General features: G+C 30.0%; 1 protein-coding gene across 2 annotated transcripts in view; it reads left to right on the forward strand.

Annotated features, from left to right (window-relative positions):
• The window catches only part of Cad87A (cadherin 87A), a 74222-nt gene that overhangs the window by 25657 nt on the left and 31382 nt on the right, over nucleotides 1-17183 (forward strand). For both annotated transcript variants that reach the window (XM_076462049.1, XM_076462048.1), the window contains exons 14-29: nucleotides 3589-3753; nucleotides 4231-4304; nucleotides 5151-5418; nucleotides 6096-6241; nucleotides 6694-6766; nucleotides 7014-7086; nucleotides 9610-9788; nucleotides 10372-10498; nucleotides 11125-11273; nucleotides 12290-12422; nucleotides 12997-13212; nucleotides 13669-13826; nucleotides 14397-14546; nucleotides 15123-15245; nucleotides 15653-15839; nucleotides 16303-16523. In XM_076462049.1, coding sequence (XP_076318164.1) covers nucleotides 3589-3753; nucleotides 4231-4304; nucleotides 5151-5418; nucleotides 6096-6241; nucleotides 6694-6766; nucleotides 7014-7086; nucleotides 9610-9788; nucleotides 10372-10498; nucleotides 11125-11273; nucleotides 12290-12422; nucleotides 12997-13212; nucleotides 13669-13826; nucleotides 14397-14546; nucleotides 15123-15245; nucleotides 15653-15839; nucleotides 16303-16523 — 2442 coding nt within the window. The remainder of the gene's footprint in view (nucleotides 1-3588; nucleotides 3754-4230; nucleotides 4305-5150; nucleotides 5419-6095; nucleotides 6242-6693; nucleotides 6767-7013; nucleotides 7087-9609; nucleotides 9789-10371; nucleotides 10499-11124; nucleotides 11274-12289; nucleotides 12423-12996; nucleotides 13213-13668; nucleotides 13827-14396; nucleotides 14547-15122; nucleotides 15246-15652; nucleotides 15840-16302; nucleotides 16524-17183) is intronic.

Consider the following 17183-nt stretch of genomic DNA (forward strand, 5'->3'; position numbering starts at 1 on the left):
AATTGTAATTATGATAAAGATTAGAACATGCTTTATAAAATGAAATCAATAATCATCAATTTAAATTAGTTTTTCTATTGCACATATATTAAACTATTTATTTATAATTTTGTAATTAGATGCAGTGCAGTTTATAGAAAGGTAATCCAAATAAACAAAGACAAAACCTCTAGGGTTTGTTTCAGAATGTCTATACCTTTTACAGTAAAGGTATTTACAGAAAAACAAAACTCCCTTATCATGCCAGTAATAGTCAACTCCAAATTTGTTTTTTTCATACCAGCAATGTTTGCCTCTTGCAGAAATTTATAACTTCATTAAGTTGCTATTATTTCAAAAAATAAAGAAAACAAAACATCTACCTCAGGTTATCTGCAGTTCAATCTTGTGTACCCAAAAGCACAAACTTTTCTTGGTCCTTGCCCTTTCTAACTACTATATTGTTACTGACACAAGCCCAGAAATTGTAGAAGTCTCAATTTTACTCATACTTTGGTTCATCTTCCGAGAATGACTTTCTACCATTTCACAACACGACTTTCTACCATTTCACAACATTATACATCATTATGCCATTGTAAATTTTAACAAAAGTAAAGGAAATTAAGTTTATTCTAGATATATGAGATAATGTTTACTATGAAGCAATATCTTCAATAAGACAACTACCTTAACAATATTTGTAAATTGTCAGCATTCCAACTCTATATCTTCTCAGATATTTGGCATATGTTGAGTTTACTAGTTCACTTCCATCATTGTATGCCTGCTCACATATGTACATGACAAAATGTTTTCTGTACCTGATAACAAAAATAGTAAATGATATATCAAAGAAAAAGCCTGATTGAAATTATTTGTATTGGTGTATCACTTTTAATTGGAGAAACCTGATGTCCTGCCAGTACTTCTAAATAACATTAAAAATTCCATATATACTAGCATACAAGGCAACTGGGCTGATGAGACGACCCCATAATTATGAAGTTAAATTGTAGGTTTCAAGCTATATTCACCATATAGGCCGACCTCCCCGAATTTTGCACTTGATTAGTGGAACCAAATGAGCCTGTGAGGAATTGCTGTCCAATAGTTTTTAGTCGCCAGTATTCAAAATAAAATAAAATGTGTATATGCTTACTGAATATATTTAATATATTTGATACAATACATCTTGTAGTTGTATACACAATATAGATAATTAAAACATTTTAAAGGTTAATGTTTTATTGACAGTTTCAACTACAATGGTTGAGTTAGTAAAATCCTTCAAAATGCAAGTCCTATTCATCATTTGACATCAGAAGTTCATCAATTATATCTGATTTCAATTTGTTAGGATGCCGAACTGGTTAGTGTGTGATTGTTGTGTTGAATAGTAATAATACTAAATCCTGTTATTAAAAGATAAGGTAATATAATATTTGCTGAACTCTTCAGTGGAGATCTGGCTTGTTCTTTTTATTTTATTCTATCACCAATACATTTGAAATCAGTCCCACTTATCTAACTGTATCTGACCCACCAATATAAACTTACCATACACCACAGGATTAATAGTTCACATTTCATACCTGGTGTATAAGATGAGCTTGAGTTTTGAGGGATGTTTTTAAGCTTTAAATGTCGTCTTATGTGGTAACATAGTAGTAATTTACATCAAAAATAGTAATAACTAATTGGTGTTAGAAATGAAAAATATTGCATTATTATTCCTTTCAATAATTTTGATTATAAATGACTTCTAAAATTGTTAATGATTACATTTCACTTTATCTAGTTTACACCATTACAGTTGTTTTATGCAACTGATGATAAGGATAGCATGTAGGCATCTTTCGTGTCAGCCAGCGTGATGAGCCCTTGTATTGGGGGTGAAAGATTTTGTTGTCCCTGGATGTGGGGTGTGTGTAACACACGTACGCATGCACTATAGATATAATAAGGTGTGTGCGACATATGTTCGCATAACGTTCCCTGGTGTCACGTAAGGTCAGAGAAGTGTACCCGAAAGTCAAACAGGGGAAGGATTGAATACGTAGGAGAAATGTTAACAAGGTAAATTATAAACAGAAAGTAAAGTTTGAAAGTGAACAGAAGATGTAAGTCTATGAGAACATTATGAAATCTCATGAGACACAGTAAAAGTGATCCAGAAGGCAAAAGTTATCGGTTGATGCAACATTACTACAGCCCCTTCAGGCAGAAGTCTCAAATATCAGTCTTGAATAGTTGCATTTGATTTATTTACTCCTTCAGAGATGAAAGTAAGAAACACCAAGCCCTCTATACAAGATTTTAAAGTGTCCTAAGTATGGGGTTGGCTCATAAGCCCAGTTGCCTTGTATGCCAGCATATATGGTAATTTTAATGTTGTTTAGAAGTACTGGGAAGATGTTAAGTTTCTCCAATTAAAATAATTTCAAGTGGTCGTTTTCTTTGTATCATTAACAACTATTTCTGTTATTAGGTACAGAAAATATTTTGTCATGTGGTTATATGTGAGCAGACATATTGTGATGTAAGTGAACTGGTCAAGTTAAATATGTAATGAATGTGGTATTTTGTCTGAGGCCAAGAATGGATCAAGTGTTAGAATATACAGCTGCAATTTGGCTGGATTGAAAGGGAAACATATCAACCAAAAGAATTTTATGGGCTTCTTCAACAAGACTGTAAAAACTTCATTTTCAAAAGTGCAACATGTGCAATTCAGACCATTCACAAAAATTACAATATATAAAAGTTGAAGAATTGAAGGACAATAAGCTTGAGAAGCCTATTGCTAGACATAAAACTGCTGGAAACTAAATTAAACAATAGAAATGGTTGGAAACATACCACCCACAAAAGAAGTGTTAACAGTAAATGGGACTGCTAAAAGTAGTGCATGAATCTTGCTGAAAGCAGAGTATTTATGTACCAAGTTATCAGTTTAAGCCTTAAGCACAAATGAGACAGGCTTGGTGTTTTATACTATTAAAGAAATTGTGCTATTCCAAATAATTATTTAAAAAAAATTATTGTACTGTATTTCTTATTTAACCCTTAATAAAGTAATAGTTTTATAATAATGAGTCTTAATTTAACTTTTGGATTAGTGTAATTTTCGAATAGTTCTAAACAATTTGCTGCTTGAGGTCTTTATGCTCAGATAAGTCGAATCTGAAAGTTCTTGAAAATTAAAGAAAAAACAAGAAAAACCTTAATAAAAGAAAAAAGAGATTAGGCCTAACAATTTAACATGAGACTGATGTAAACATGTTAATTAATCACCAATGCTGTATCTGTGTTTAAATATTACCATACCTGACCACGTTGGTATTTTGAAGATGTGTACAGTCTTGTGTGATTCTACTTCTCATAACAATTTCTTTCTATATGCAAGCTTAATTTACGTGATCAGGGTAGAAGTGTGTGTCACCAGAGCACCATTTATAGTAGTAACAGTAAACAAATAATATTGATATAAAACATCACAATATTAATTTAGACTACTGCTGTTTTTTAATTTCAGTCTTCTCTCAGGAATGTTGTTTTATGTATTACTGTGAATTTTGATTTTTTTTTTTTCCTCTCATTCCTCAGGTAGTGGCAGAAGAAGCTTTCACCAACCCTCGACTTTCCAGCACAGCTAGTGTAACAGTCAATATAATGGACACTAATGATAATATTCCACAGTTTGAACATGAACGTTATACAGCTTCTGTCATGGAGGATGCTTCTCCGGGAACTATTGTAACAACAATATTTGTAAGCTTTATTATAGAAAGTGTATACTAGTATGTTGGAAGTTATATGTATTCTGTCATGATGTGTGCTTTTTTATTGTTTGATTAATACATTTTACTAAACATTGTTGTTGTAATTTATCATATGCAACTTTTATTGTTGTCACTTAAAGTAAATAAATATCTAAACCAACATAATTTCACTCTAGGACTCATAACAACTACTGTGTCTATGCAATGATCATGCACGTTATGTGTAACATTTAATGCCCAATCTAAGCTACCATCATGTACATTTTGGTAAGTAACACACATAATGATCTAATCTCATCTCTATTGTGGTAACCACCTTGTGTGTCATTGTATGCAACATTCTGTGGTGCAACCTCAGTTCCATTGTAACAACCAAAATGTGCTCTACATCTGATTGTATAATCCTTGATATGTTTTAATAGTGTCTGTATATGAAATGTCTTCACATACTATTGTTTTGCATTAGGCCACAGACCGAGACAAAGGGTCATATGGAGAAGCTGGTATTGTATACTCTCTTTTTGGAAATGGAGCAGAAAGGTACGGAACTTCTATTATATATTTCATAATATATGAAAACGTTTTATGTAAAGTTAGCATGAGGTTTTCATTAGTGATGTCATTGTATAATAACTACTAGTTTGTTATAGCACTTAAAATGTCAGCTCCACTAAGTATTCTCATCTGCTATGCTTTATTTCACACTACTTTACTTTACTGCTGTGTCTATATCGACCTGACTTATGCCCTTCCAAAGAATGACCTAGTTTTCATCACCCATTTCATACACAACAATAAGAAATGTTGTTCTTGCCTCTGTAAATCTGCATTTTAAGTTGATGCAAGTGCTTATATATAACTACCTTTTGACAATATAGCTTGTAATATATTGTAAACAATGTATTTTACAACCATTCTTGGACAGCCATCTGTCATCTTTAATATAATTATTCACCTAAACTTTATCAATAACATTAATACAACATGTAGCATGCTGAACACAATGAGATTTTTCTCTGCTTATCTTTCACATGGTTGGGAAACTTTTGTCTTTCCAGTGATTTTTCAGAAAAGAGTATGCAAGTTTGTTTTCATTAAATATTATTGAATTAAATCATATGTATAGAACTTTGTAACTTCTGGAAGTGCTCATGTTATAAGATCTGAACACTAGAAAAATATTTTACTTCAGTAACTGTGTTTTTTTCACTACTATGTTAAATAGAAAGTTTCATAAAGTATATAAGATTCATGAGTCTGATTAAGTGTACATCCAACTTTAAGTGTAATATTGGTTGAGAGTATAATGATGCTTTACCACATTTTTGTTTTAAAGTTGGTGAATAGAAATTATTTTGTATTAATACAGTATATAAAAAATTTTAGGTTCTATGTAAATCCAACTTCAGGAGTGATAACTGTTGCACCTTGTGTGACACCAGGATCAGGAAACTGTCTTGATTTCGAGACCCGACCATCTTACCTTCTGTCTTACCAGGCAACTGATAATAATGGTCTTGGACAGGTGGCAGTTGTGCCACTAACTGTAAATGTTGCTGATGCAAATGACAATCCCCCAGTGTTTCTTCATGATGTTTACACAGCAATAATTGACGAAGGAGAAATAGTATTCAATCCTCCATTGAAAGTTAAGGTCAATATAATTTTACCTTTCAATAGTTGATTTTAAAAGACTCTTTAGTTAGTTGTTAGATACTTATTTCTTTTCTTTCTGTCAATTTAGAGCCAGATATATTGTTGTAAGTGTAATGAATCTTTGAAATATGTTGAATTAGAGTTTGTTGTTTTTCAGAGTTTATTATACTTTGTGAAATTAAATGTTTTGCATTTATACTATCTTTCTAAAATTAATGTTTATAATTTTAAGAATAATGTTTTATTATAATTTTTATAGGTTTTTGAAAGTATTTTCTAAAATAATTTACTTGAAGTAGTAAAATATCTTCAATATGTCAAAAAACAATTCTCTCTCTCTCTTCAATGCTTCTTAAACTTGTATTCTAAAGATTAGGCATATCATAAATTCGCTTAGGAAAACAGGAGATTAACAAATTAATTTTACTTGTACATTTTTCACTTCAACAAACTATCTGTTATATAATTAATGTTACTGTAATTTACACTTATTTCTAAACCTGTTTTATTGCTGTTTTCTTTATGTATGATTTTGTACAATGAATGAGATAGTAGATCAGTTTGTAACTGTAAGCTATATTTTTATAGATTTTGATACACACATGAAAACCTTAGTTACACAATATCTATATGAAATTTTACACTATTTTTTACCCACAAGTATTGTTTTTTTAGGCTCTTGATGCAGATGTAACCTCCTTGCCTTCATACAGCATTATTAGTGGAAATAATTTGAAACTATTTAGTATTAATAACCACACAGGAGAGATTCTAGTGTCAAATCCTGCTGGTTTGGATGTGTCAGCTTTAAGAACAGATTTGTAAGTTTATTATAGCAAAAAATATATATATATATATTAATACAGTATATCTACCCGAGTTTTCAGTCTATTTCATAAGCCAGTGTTACTGGAGTTTATTTTATAACTTAAAATAAAATCTTTTTCTATCTCGTGTTTTTCTTTGTTTATTTGTGTTTATTCAGATAAAAGGTTCTTTGTTTCAAATGGAAGGTGAAAATTGAGTTTTCTAAAAGTTAATTTAATTTTGTAGTTTAAACTTGAATTTGTGATTTTAATTTCTTGAAATAAGAATAAAGTGACAGTTATATTTTCACAAAAATTCATGAAATAATGTTGTATTTATTGTCTTTTGCTTCATGAGCTTTATAAAATGAGATGACTGAAGAATATTGAATATTGACTCAAAGTTTTACAGTGTGTTCTAGTAGCTATTAAATTTATTTTTTACACAAAATCTGTTTTTCTAATAGGATAATACTGACTGTACAAGCATCAGATGGTGGGAAAGGAATTGATACAGCAGTGGTTAAGATAACTGTCAGAGTAAGTTAGTTTTTAGTGTTATTAAAATAACTATAAAGAGCTTGTAAATAATTACCAGTAATGTAGATTTTAAATCACATTGCGAAAAACTTTAAGATAATGATATAAAATACTAAATTAGAAAATAATATTTCTCTATATATCATACACGTTGATAGTTGTAATCTGGTTTTCCTTATTAGTGTACCATTATAAGATTATTAATGTATTTTTATATTAGAATTAAAACTATTGGAATGTCTTTCAGGATGCCAACAACAACAGCCCAATATTTGATGAATCTTCATATGTTGCATCAGTTTTAGAATCTTCAACCCCTGGTGAGAATTGTTACAACTCTTTATCACTGTTTCTTCTCTGACTTTCTGTTATATTAAGTTTTCTGTGTGAGCTAGTCAAACACTTCATTGACAAATAAAACCATTAGTGCACATTATTAAAGATTGTTTTCGAAGAGCATTTAATGGTGTATAGATTTTAAGTCTAATAATTCAAACTGAAATTCAGATAAATTATATTCAAAAGTTATGGACAGTTGTAATGTTCATGTTACATCCCTTGAATCAACCCTCTAATAGTCTCTCATAGACACAAGTGCATGTATTTTAGGTATTCTTTCTGTTTAATAAAAGGTTTCTACAAAATACCCATGTCAGGAGTACAGAAGCAGTCAAGGTTTTTGGTCAGTATGATATTTTTAAGCTGCAAACGTAACCGTTTTTGTATTTTGTAGAATTTTACCTAATTTTCTAGGACTTAAGATCCACTTAATATTGATTCATGATTTTCATAGTGTAACAATATACTTATTTACAAAAAGAATATTCCACATTCACCTGTTTTTTCAACCCAGATTCTGCACCACACACTAGTGTTCTTTGACTCGTGCCTTTCCAACTGAGTTATTAGAGCTACAAACCTGAGTAAACAATTTTTATCTTAATGGCTACAGTAATTATGACTGGCATGATAAAATACTTGATAGGATAAATATATATTCTCTACATGACTAGAATACAGGCTTTGCTTAAGACACTCAGGGATATAGTCCAGATGCTATTGTTTTTTTGCATAACTCTGTGTATTGTTTAAATTTTTAAGGAGATATAAATCAAATTCTAGTATACGTTGTTTTTTTCACTACAAGTCAAATCATTATTTATGGGTTGTCTGTTTTACAGCATGCAAGATTGCTTGCTGCTGTTGACTGCATATGTTGTGTACACAAACTTCCATGCACAAAGGCTTGTGCATGTAAGATTAATAGGTTACAAAATCTAAACAATAATACCACTTGTGCTGATAGTTGATGCATACTTTTCTATTGAACATATTTTTGTTATTTCAAGGTATGAATATAATAAAATGTTTTTTTTAACTAATATACATGCATTTGCCTTCATTTTTATCAATTCAACATTGTTTAATCGTACTACTACAATGTTGTAGTTTCAACGTGAATGTTTATTTCACTATGAAGATTTGGATGCTATGTGATTTTAAAAGTCGTGAAGAGAAATGCAAAAATAAGAAATAAACATAACTTGAACTTGCATAAGAAATATTACTAAAATTACAACATGTGTGATTTATTAAACTTTTTAAATAGCTTGATAGGTTAATAGAAGAAGTGAATGTATTCAAGTCTACATGTGTATAATAACTTTTGTAATAAATTTAACAGTGACATTTATGTCAAATATTTTATACAGATATAATGAAGAAAGCAGCCTGATGTCACTTTTGTTTAGAGACAATGTTTATTGTTGTCATACACTGGAACATTTTAGCATATATCGATGATTAAATGGTAGATTGAATGATATCTTAAGGGAACATCTATTTCCCTAGATGTTCTGTATAATGGTAATTAATGAACATGGTGTCAAGGAGAATAGTAATCTGAAGGGAAAAAAATGTGTATACCACAATTTAACATCTTTAAAAGTGTTGGATAAGTGTTGCTTTAACAGGATATGAAACCATACCTTATGTGGTGTGGATTTTTGTTGATCATTTCTGGTTACAGCTATTTCTTTGCTAATTGGACAGTTATCATGACAAGCATAAGACAATGTGATAGGATACATACTCAGTTTTATACACTTGGTTTTCATTAGTTACATGTACCCTTTCATTTTGGCCTAATGTTCTAAAGGATAGGACAGAAGTCATGACAAGACTTGAGATTGTATGTGATGGAATACATGCCAGTTTTATGTGTTTGTCTCATTTGTTTTTCATTCTCCATGTGATTAGGATGCATAAGCTCAAGAATTGGATATGTGAGCAGTTTTAAGGTTTTTTGGTTTTTTTTGGTTGTTTTCCGAGCAACTAACTATTATTCTGTTTGTGATAGTATGTATAACCATTTTGTGCATTGCCATATTTAGTTCTTACAGTTCACATATTTTTATGGTTACATGTAACTGATTGGTTTAATTTTATGCCCATTCAAGAATATTATGTTTTTGACTAAGAATTATGTTGTGTGAAGCAGCAATGTAAAGCCTATCAAAATCTTACTTTTTATTGAACTGTTAATGGTTATTCTGTATCTAAGAATTATTAAATAATTTAACAACATGTTAAAAATGTGTTTCAAGGAAATAAACAGTTGTATTAAAGAATACTGCCTGATTTGTCTTTCAGTTTCTTTACAATGTAGATTTAAGTTTGAATCATATTTGACTTCAGTGAAAAATATCAAGTACTGCCTTGCATTTCACTGTGACAAAAACTTTCAAAATGTTAATTATTATAATATGTTCTGGGACTAAATCTTTTCTCTAGCATCCACTGTTAAAGGTCTCAATGTAATATGGTTGTGTTTGACACCACAGGAATAACAGTTGAACAAGTTGCAGCTACAGACTTGGATACAGGAGCCAATGCACAGTTATCCTATCGTATTCAGAAGGGAGGTTTTGATGATTTTGTGATTGGTACTGACACTGGTATTGTGAGTGTAGCACCAAATGCTCAGCTTGATTATGAACGAAGGTCTAAATACATTGTGGAGGTAAGTAGAAAAAACTGAGTGTATTTCTATGGCTGATGTATCAGTCACAAGTAGTTGTCAATGTCCAGCAGTGATCCAAATTACTAACAGCAGGTCCTATTATAATAATGGCATTTCATTGGAACTTAGGTGGCCCTAACTGTGAAAAAGGTGTTTTTATTCTAACACATCTTATGAAAAATTTCAGTCATCTAGAAAATACTCTCTTGTTGTCACACTTATATTATACCACTTGTAATCTGTCCATTTGATGGGTAAAGTGAAACTCATTTGTAACCATCCATAGTAAAATGTGGAAATATATATAAGGAAGAGATGTATATATGCAACAACAAACGCACATACCGTTGTTTGTTTATATAGATTCAGTACTTATTTTGTGTATGTGTTTTTACGATAATGCATATTTGAAGTATCCTTTGTATTATAAAAGCAGAATATTCCTTATTGTTTTTGTTTGTTATAGAATTCCATTCTTTTGAATGAAATAATTAACTTAAGTAAACAATTCTTTGGTATGTATTGTTTTACAAAGTTCATTTCATCAAGTGATATTCAATTTTGATTTGTAACATGTTTGTAGATTGTGGCTATAGATAGTGGAAGCCCTAGTAGGAGTGGAACAACAACTTTAACTGTGCAGATCTTAAACAGTAATAACAAAAATCCTTATTTCACGCCAACTACTCAAAGAGCTCAGGTCTCTGAAGGTATGCATTTCTCTCCTAGAATACATTGATTCACTGCTTTGTTAATAGTTAATTGGCCATATGATGATCAAATTTGAATACATGGTCTTTTCACTAATATACCTTTTTTTCAATTGGTATTTCTAGAATAATGTAGAGAACTAAGTCATTTTATCTAAACCAATCATGAGATGCTTTGTCATGTTTTATTAAAAAAAATAATTATTATTATTAGTCATAGTTGTATTTATGGGAACAAAAAGTTGAGACTTTGCAGTACTTTTAAGAAAGAGAGATTTAACTTTTCTAGTTTATTGAGAACTATCCATCATTAATGTCAAATTTCTGTTTACTGTCAGATGTCATTAGAGGAGCTTAAGATGAGAGTCGTCAAACGATATTTGCCACAAACCCAATAGTGTTATCCTTTCTTAAGGGTTCATTGTTATAATTTAAGTCTGAGTTGTTTCCTTAAAGATTTATTTATCCTTTGTTGATATACTCTGTTGTAGTATATAATTGTACTATATATCTGGTACACTCAGGTGATAAAACTTGACTTGTTGACAAACAAAATAAGACTTTGTATGTCACTTCTACCAAGACATTTTATATGGCATACATCTTGATACAATTTATTCGTATAGGAGCAGAAGTAAATGAAATTTTCTACAGACTTAAAGCTAAAGATCCAGATACTACCAGTCCTGAGTCTTTGAGATTCTCTGTCATAGAACCAATTACAGCTCTCAATAAAGATGGTAAACAGGTTGATGAAACAGCCACTTTCTACAGGGTAAGTCAACAACTATTCAAACCTCTTAGTTTAAAGAAAAAAAAAAGCTACTCTCTATACAAGAATTGAACAACTGTCTATTCACAGCTCTTAGTAAAGTATTATTAGATTCAGTAAAGATGGTAAATACATTTAAAGGATGACTCTTTCCTATATGGTAAATCAACAACTATTAAAACTTAATGAAAATGGTGAACAATTCACTTTCTTCTCTACTCATGAGTTTCAACTGAAATAGTATGTGAGATGAAAATACACTTCCTGCATGTTGTTACCAAAACTAGTTATCTGTTTATATCAGTATCCTCTTGTAAATGAACTGTCAGAAATCCCAGTTTGTGCTTTCATTTTTTTCATTTCACTTCTATGTAGGTTTCCTTCTCTGAACAAAATGACTTGATTGATTGGGAACATTTAGCTCACACAATACAACTTAACCTAGATATCAATGTTTGTATGTGTGTAACCACAATGACTGAAAATTATATCTTTACTGTTGTATTAAGATTTTAAAACGTGTATTAAAGCCATAATACTACAATGAATGATCAGTTGTGGTTTGTGAGATAGGATCCTCACAATTAAAAGGTTACATTCATGTTATTGTTTTCGTTTTCCTACTTTCATTATGCTTTAATTCTACCCATATCAGATACTAAAAAAACAAAATTGTTTAAATAGTGTCAGAGTGAAATCTGTTGTTTCTTAACATTAACTCAATAAAATGCAGCAATTTCTGATACATTTTTGAAAAACATATCTGAATACATTTGCATTATTTTAAGCATATGCTATATTCTGTTTATAAAAAAAAAGTTCCTAAAAGTTCACAACCTAAGATATAATGTCCACTTAGCTTGTAAGTAAATATCCAACTCTGTTAGATGCAAATTTTATAATGCTACTATATATATAGATAGAGATTATATAGAATGTATATGAAAATAAATGATTTTTTTATACAGAGTTGGAAATCCCTTGTTGCAAAAAATATAATTTAAACTGTGTTTTCACAGGATATCTTTAAAGTTGAGCAGGCAACTGGAGATGTACAAGTTGCTAGAAAACTGAACAGGGAAGCAGTTGCTATAGTAACATTGACAGTAGTTGTAACTGATATTAGTGCTACCCCACCACAGACTGGTAAAGGTTAGTAAAAAAAACTTGAACAGGCTAATAGTTTGTCATGAAACTGAACAGAGAAGCAGTTACTATAGAAAACAATGGCAGTAGTTGTAACTGTGGTTAGTATCACCCCACCAAATACTGGCAAAAGTCAATGAGAAATTTGAACAGACTGAACTGGAAAATTACATCCATAGTAATGATATTTACTTGTATATTCATACAAATCGGTTATGTTTGAAAACTTCTGTTAAACAAAAACAAAAAAGTGGATATTTCAAGTATGATAATTTGTAAGAGCTTCCCTTCAGAATTTATGGAAATTTATTTATGTATGCACATGAGGTTGTATTATTATAATAATTATTAATAAATACAATTTTCTTTAAAGTAATAAGTAGCAACTCTGACATATCTTTCAGCTTTTTGGTAAAGTTTATTTTTGAAGTCACACAGGAGAAAAAGTTTAGTTATCTGTTTTTGATTTTTAAAAAAGCAAATTATTTCCTGGACTATATAAGTTTAATTTATGGAATGGAAATTCACAAAGTTGAAATTTTGTAGGTGAAAAGAATGCTTTTGTCTACATTTTTTGCAGGTACCCTTGTCATAACTGTTGTAGATTTTAATGATTTTCCACCGGCATTTGCAAGACCTTGGACACCAGAACATCCAGAAATAACTATAAAAGTAATGGAAGAGCAACCTGTTGGAAGTGTTGTTGCAACTTTTGTAGCATCTGATCCAGATTCTAATATTGCTCGTTACGAACTGAAGTCTGATAATGATCATTTTGCTCTTGACAATAGTTCAGGTACATTGTAAAGTTATTGTTGTTATTAATTCATTTGTACTTCTTATTGTCTAAGGTCAATAAAATTTTGTGGAATCATAATTGGTCTCTAAAGTCTGTAAAAGTTCCCAATTTTTTTTAAAAAAGTTTATACAAGCTTTGTTTAGATGAAAATGGTTAGCTAAAATTCTTGTTTTTAACAAAATTATTCTTAAGTTTCCATTTTTAAGGTTAAACATGTACATTTCAAGCTTGTCCTTTTTCAGGACTGTTAAAAATAATTTTGCTGAAAAATATTCTTTGTTTAAAAGAATAAACTTTTTTATGGTACAGATATGCATTTTTAAGAAATTGGAAATATAAGTATAAACTGTGAGGTTTTCACTTAAAATAATTTTTATTTTCTATACAAGATATCAATAAAGTGAATTCTAGCTCATATTAGTGGGTTTTCACAATCTATCCTTGCTATTTTAGGTATTCTAACTATCAAGAAAAGAGTTGATTTTGAGCAAGTACAACAGTTTGTATTTAGTATAATAGCTTATGACACAGGAGTTCCTCAGTTGTCATCTGTTGCTAAGGTTACAGCTGACGTTGTGAATATCAATGATAATGACCCTATTTTTTCACAAGTAAGATTCTATTTTTCTCTAATGAAATATTTCTATTACAAACTCAATGTATTATTTAGCAGAATTATTACTAGACTGATTAAAAAAAAAAGGTTTCTTATGAAATAAGTGTTTCAACAGGAATACAAGATTTCTTTATTGTCTGAGAATACTTATGCACATCAAGTTTCATGTTATATAACCTAAAATTAGTGAAGTTTGATTGCTAGGAATCTAAACTACTTTGATAAAACATCCAAAAAAACTTATTTCTTTGTTTTTAAATTTTGACTTGTAAAGTTACTTAAAGCCCATATATTGATATTCAGTCAAGAGAAAAGTATTTAAAAACTTATCAGTTTGTTTTTTTACATTGAATATTGGAAAACATTTAATATATTGTTACTGGCTACCAGTTAGTTTTTTTTGTGTGATAGCAGCAGCAGTAATGTCTTTTATTACTTATTGATGTATGATTTTATCAAATAAACTTTGGGTACTTTTCATACTTGTATGTGCTAACTCTCGTATATGTTTAACTGGGACAGAGATTTAAATTTATTTGATTTCTTGCTCTTGTTTTGTCTGAAGCAAAGTTATAAGGCTGAACTGAAAGAAAATGCTGCAGAAGGAACCTTTGTTATAACCATTAATGCTACTGATGCAGATGCTGGAGATTTTGGAAAAATTCAATATTCCTTGATTGGAGAACGCAGCTCAGATTTCACAGTGGACAACCAAGTTTGTATTGTTTTAAACATATCAAATACATAGTTATGAATGAGTTATTTAAAATGGTTATTAGTAGTGGGATATATTTTGTGTAAATTTAAATGTGTTGTAGGATAGCTTTTAAGCATATAGTTATGAATGAGTTATTTAAAATGGTTATTAGTAGTGGGATATATTTTGTGTAAATTTAAATGTGTTGTAGGATAGCTTTTAAGCATATAGTTATGAATGAGTTATTTAAAATGGTTATTAGTAGTGGGATATATTTTGTGTAAATTTAAATGTGTTGTAGGATAGCTTTTAAGCATATAGTTATGAATGAGTTATTTAAAATGGTTATTAGTAGTGGGATATATTTTGTGTAAATTTAAATGTGTTGTAGGATAGCTTTTAAGCATATAGTTATGAATGAGTTATTTAAAATAGTTATTAGTAGTGGGATATATTTTGTGTAAATTTAAATGTGTTGTAGGATAGCTTTTAAGTATATAGAAATTCTTATTATTTGCCAAGTAGCAAGTTGCAGGTGAGTAATGATCTCTTTTACTCAATTGTTGCATAATTTATTCATATTTTTTGTATTAGGGGGTTATTAGAGTAGCAGCTGCTGCCATGTTAGATAGAGAAGAAACTCCTATGATTACATTACAAGTTCAGGCCACAGACCAAGGGCATGACTTGAATAGTTACCGTTCTATCTCTGTTCCCGTGAGTAGAAGCATTTTGGTGGGAGTCAAATTGTAGTGCTAATAAATGCATAAGTGATTTGGTAATTGTTTTTGGTAGTGAAAAGAAGTTTTTGTTATAGAATGTTTGATCTTTGTTTCTGAAACTCCAACTTATTAGTTAAACGCTAATAATTTTAAACACGCACACAAAGATGACTTAATTGGTTAATACTTGATTTAAAATCTGCAGTTAATAATAACCATTACTCAGTTGTATTTATTTTTGAATAATATTTGTTTGCTTCATTGACCTCTCTTTATAATAAATTCTTCCTTCTCTAATGTGTGTGTTTACTCATTTTTTGTGTATGTGAAAATATATCATGACTTAAGTTGCTTGTATTTATAAAAGAACTTAAATTGAGTATCAACATCAATTTCTTTCAGATTTACATTTCACTCAAAGATGTAAATGATAATCCACCAGTTTTCACACAAAGAAACTATAGAGCTTCCATTGTAACCAATATTCCTCTGGACCACCCAAGTCCCATCATTCAGGTCACTGCTCTTGACAAAGATGAAGGCCATAATGCTGAGGTCTCGTACACTATTGTTGCTGGAAATGAAAATGGTATTTCGTGATTATATTTCCAAATTATAAGTTTATTTTTCAAATGCAAATTAATATTTACTGATAAACAGTTTTTGCTGAATTCACTTTACAAGTTATGAATGTTCTGTGCTGGTGTTTTCCCAACATAAGTACCCTGTTAGTGATGACGAAATTTTTTTTTAAGAGGATCAGTTATTTTAACATTTGATTACTACAGTAGTGAATTAAACAGCTATTTGAAACAAAGAAACATATGAATGTGAAAGAAAAGTAGTTTTACAGTAATATTAACAGACATAAGTAAAGCTGTTAACCTTCAAACATTTTGTGAAAAACTGAGTAATATCTATATGAATCCAAACTTAGTTTTTGTAAAAACATGTAACTATACATTTTTAATAAGTAACAACTTTAAATATTTACCAATTATTGTGATAAAAATAAAGTATTTATATAAATTACTGTTTGCAAACTTTGTTAGGACAATTTGCTATAAATGAAGAAAAAGGTTCAATCTACCCTGCTCAACCATTTGAAGAGACTCTAAAAAACTACCTTCTTAGAGTGCAGGCTCGAGACCAGAATGGTCGTGGTACAAACTATGATGAGACAACAGTAACCATTGAAATTGTTGAGGTCAATCAGGACAAACCTAGGTTTCTTGTTCCTGCTTCACTGAATGCCACTGTTGAAATCCCAGAGGTCAGTTATCATAAATCTGTCAGTTTGTGGATCTTTTGTTTAATTATAAGCAGTGCTGGTGAAGTTAGTTAATACTGACAAAAGTAAACTGTGTAAATATGTATTATCAGAGGGATGGATGGTGATGGAAAATGTAAACATGCTGATTAAACTTATTTAATACTGGTAAAATAATTTGTGTTAATATTTGAAATCTGTGTCTAAGTATAAATGTTGAAATATTATCTAAAACAAATATATGGGTTATGTTCAACATAAAAAAAACAAAAAAAAACGTTGGTTATGAAAATAGAAGAAAGACCTGGATTATTAAATAATATATAAAAAATGTTTCATTTTCTTGGTTTATTAAAATGCTATTGGAAAACCTTTTGCAACTGATCAAACATTTAGAAACATGTTTATAATTCTTTATCTTGTAATTGGAATCTTTCATGTACAAAGCAACTGTTTACATAGTTTCAGCTATTTTTGCTAAACTTCAGTCCTTTCCTGTTTAGTAATAGCCCTCTTGTTATTCTACATTATGCCTTTCCATCTACACAAACTTTCCTTCTTAAAAAATAATCTCCTCTCCTAGAAACAAATGAAAGAAGATGTAACAGTTCTTGTAACATTACTTTATCAAAGCAGAAAGATACAACTAATTTGTGACAAGAC

The sequence above is a fragment of the Tachypleus tridentatus genome, chromosome 10 (genome assembly GCF_004210375.1).
Source record: "Tachypleus tridentatus isolate NWPU-2018 chromosome 10, ASM421037v1, whole genome shotgun sequence".
Taxonomy (NCBI): Eukaryota; Metazoa; Arthropoda; class Merostomata; order Xiphosura; family Limulidae; genus Tachypleus; species Tachypleus tridentatus.